Consider the following 1,297-nt stretch of genomic DNA (forward strand, 5'->3'; position numbering starts at 1 on the left):
CCTTTGGACCGGGCTATGAGCCGGTTCAGTGTTTTTACGGTATCACCGTGTCACTGCGGATTGACTTGGATCAGGTCCGTACCATGTTAAGCGCTACGTGATGCCATATGTTGGAAACTGTGCAACACAAATAAAATTGAACTGAATTGATTGTCAAAATAGTTGCAGATTAATTTCCTCGTTGAAACTCATCAACTAATCAATGAATTGTTGCGGCTCTACTACTGATCCAGCACAAGCTGCTGAACTTCCTCTGGCTAACGTTGGTTACCTGTCGGTGACGACCTGCAGGTGGAGGACGGTTTGGTCCAGAGATGTCTTCAGAGCGTCTTCGCTGCTTTCCTGCCTCAGACACCCCAACATCTCGTCCACAAGCACCTTCTGCTCCTGACAGCACAGCAGCAAAGCATCATGGGACAAGCCCGCCCTCTCAGCTGCAGGTCCCTCAGGTTAGCTGAGACACCGGGACTCACCTGTATGTGCTGCTGCTGCGAGTGTCTCAGCTCGTCCAGGTGTCGCTGCAGTTCCTCTTCTCTCCTCGCTAACCTGCGGCTGTGCGTCTCCCATAGCAACGCCGCTGCTCGCATCACAGCAAAGGCACACCTGCTGAGGCAGAGAGCGTGACGGGCGGCCGAGTCGCAGCACACCTGCAGACAGGTGAGAGGACATTCACATGAACACGTTGAGCTTCAGTCTGCACTAACGGGAAGGTGGGTGTGACTGACATCCAAAGCAGCCAATCGCTCTTCATCCTGACTCTGCCGTCGTCCAATCAGAGGGAGGAGTTGAGAGCTGACGATGTGGTTCACCTCCTGCTCCGACAGCTGCAGAGCAGACAGCGCCTCCTGCAGGACAGACGGTCAAACACGTGGTAACACTGCTGCACACAGCGGATTGGTGAAAACGTTCCTCCATCGTCTCAGTCTGTTCAGTGCACTGATTGTTATTTGGGTCCCAAAACTGAGAACTTTATGTTTTCAGACCTGAGATTTTAGCGTTTCCACCCTGAAAATAACCCTGTGAAGCCATTTTAAAGGTTCAGCATCTCCAGAAGTAAAACTCAGTGACTCAGACAGAACCGTGGTTGATGGACGAACATCCGACTAATTTATGTGTAGAACGACCATCGGCTTCTCTGTTCTGAGTTCGCTTCATATCTGCATGAAAACATCAGGCTCTGTTGTTAACTAAAGACATGAAGCAGTTTGTAGCTCTACTCACACAAACCAACACCTAGAACCAACATCCAGAACCAACACCTAGAACCAACATCCAGAACCAACATCCAGAACCAACA

At 50.6% G+C, this 1,297-nt stretch overlaps 1 protein-coding gene across 1 annotated transcript in view; it reads right to left on the bottom strand.

The window, feature by feature from the left end:
* ccdc180 (coiled-coil domain containing 180) overlaps nt 1–1,297 on the bottom strand; it is an 18,361-nt gene that overhangs the window by 10,971 nt on the left and 6,093 nt on the right. Inside the window, exons 12-14 of the mRNA XM_008303132.1 lie at nt 726–845; nt 474–647; nt 272–387 (exon numbers count right to left, since the gene is read on the bottom strand). Of these exons, the coding sequence (XP_008301354.1) occupies nt 272–387; nt 474–647; nt 726–845 (410 nt within the window). The remainder of the gene's footprint in view (nt 1–271; nt 388–473; nt 648–725; nt 846–1,297) is intronic.

This window comes from Stegastes partitus, unplaced genomic scaffold (genome assembly GCF_000690725.1).
Source record: "Stegastes partitus isolate 25-593 unplaced genomic scaffold, Stegastes_partitus-1.0.2 Scaffold1940, whole genome shotgun sequence".
NCBI lineage: Eukaryota > Metazoa > Chordata > Actinopteri > Pomacentridae > Stegastes > Stegastes partitus.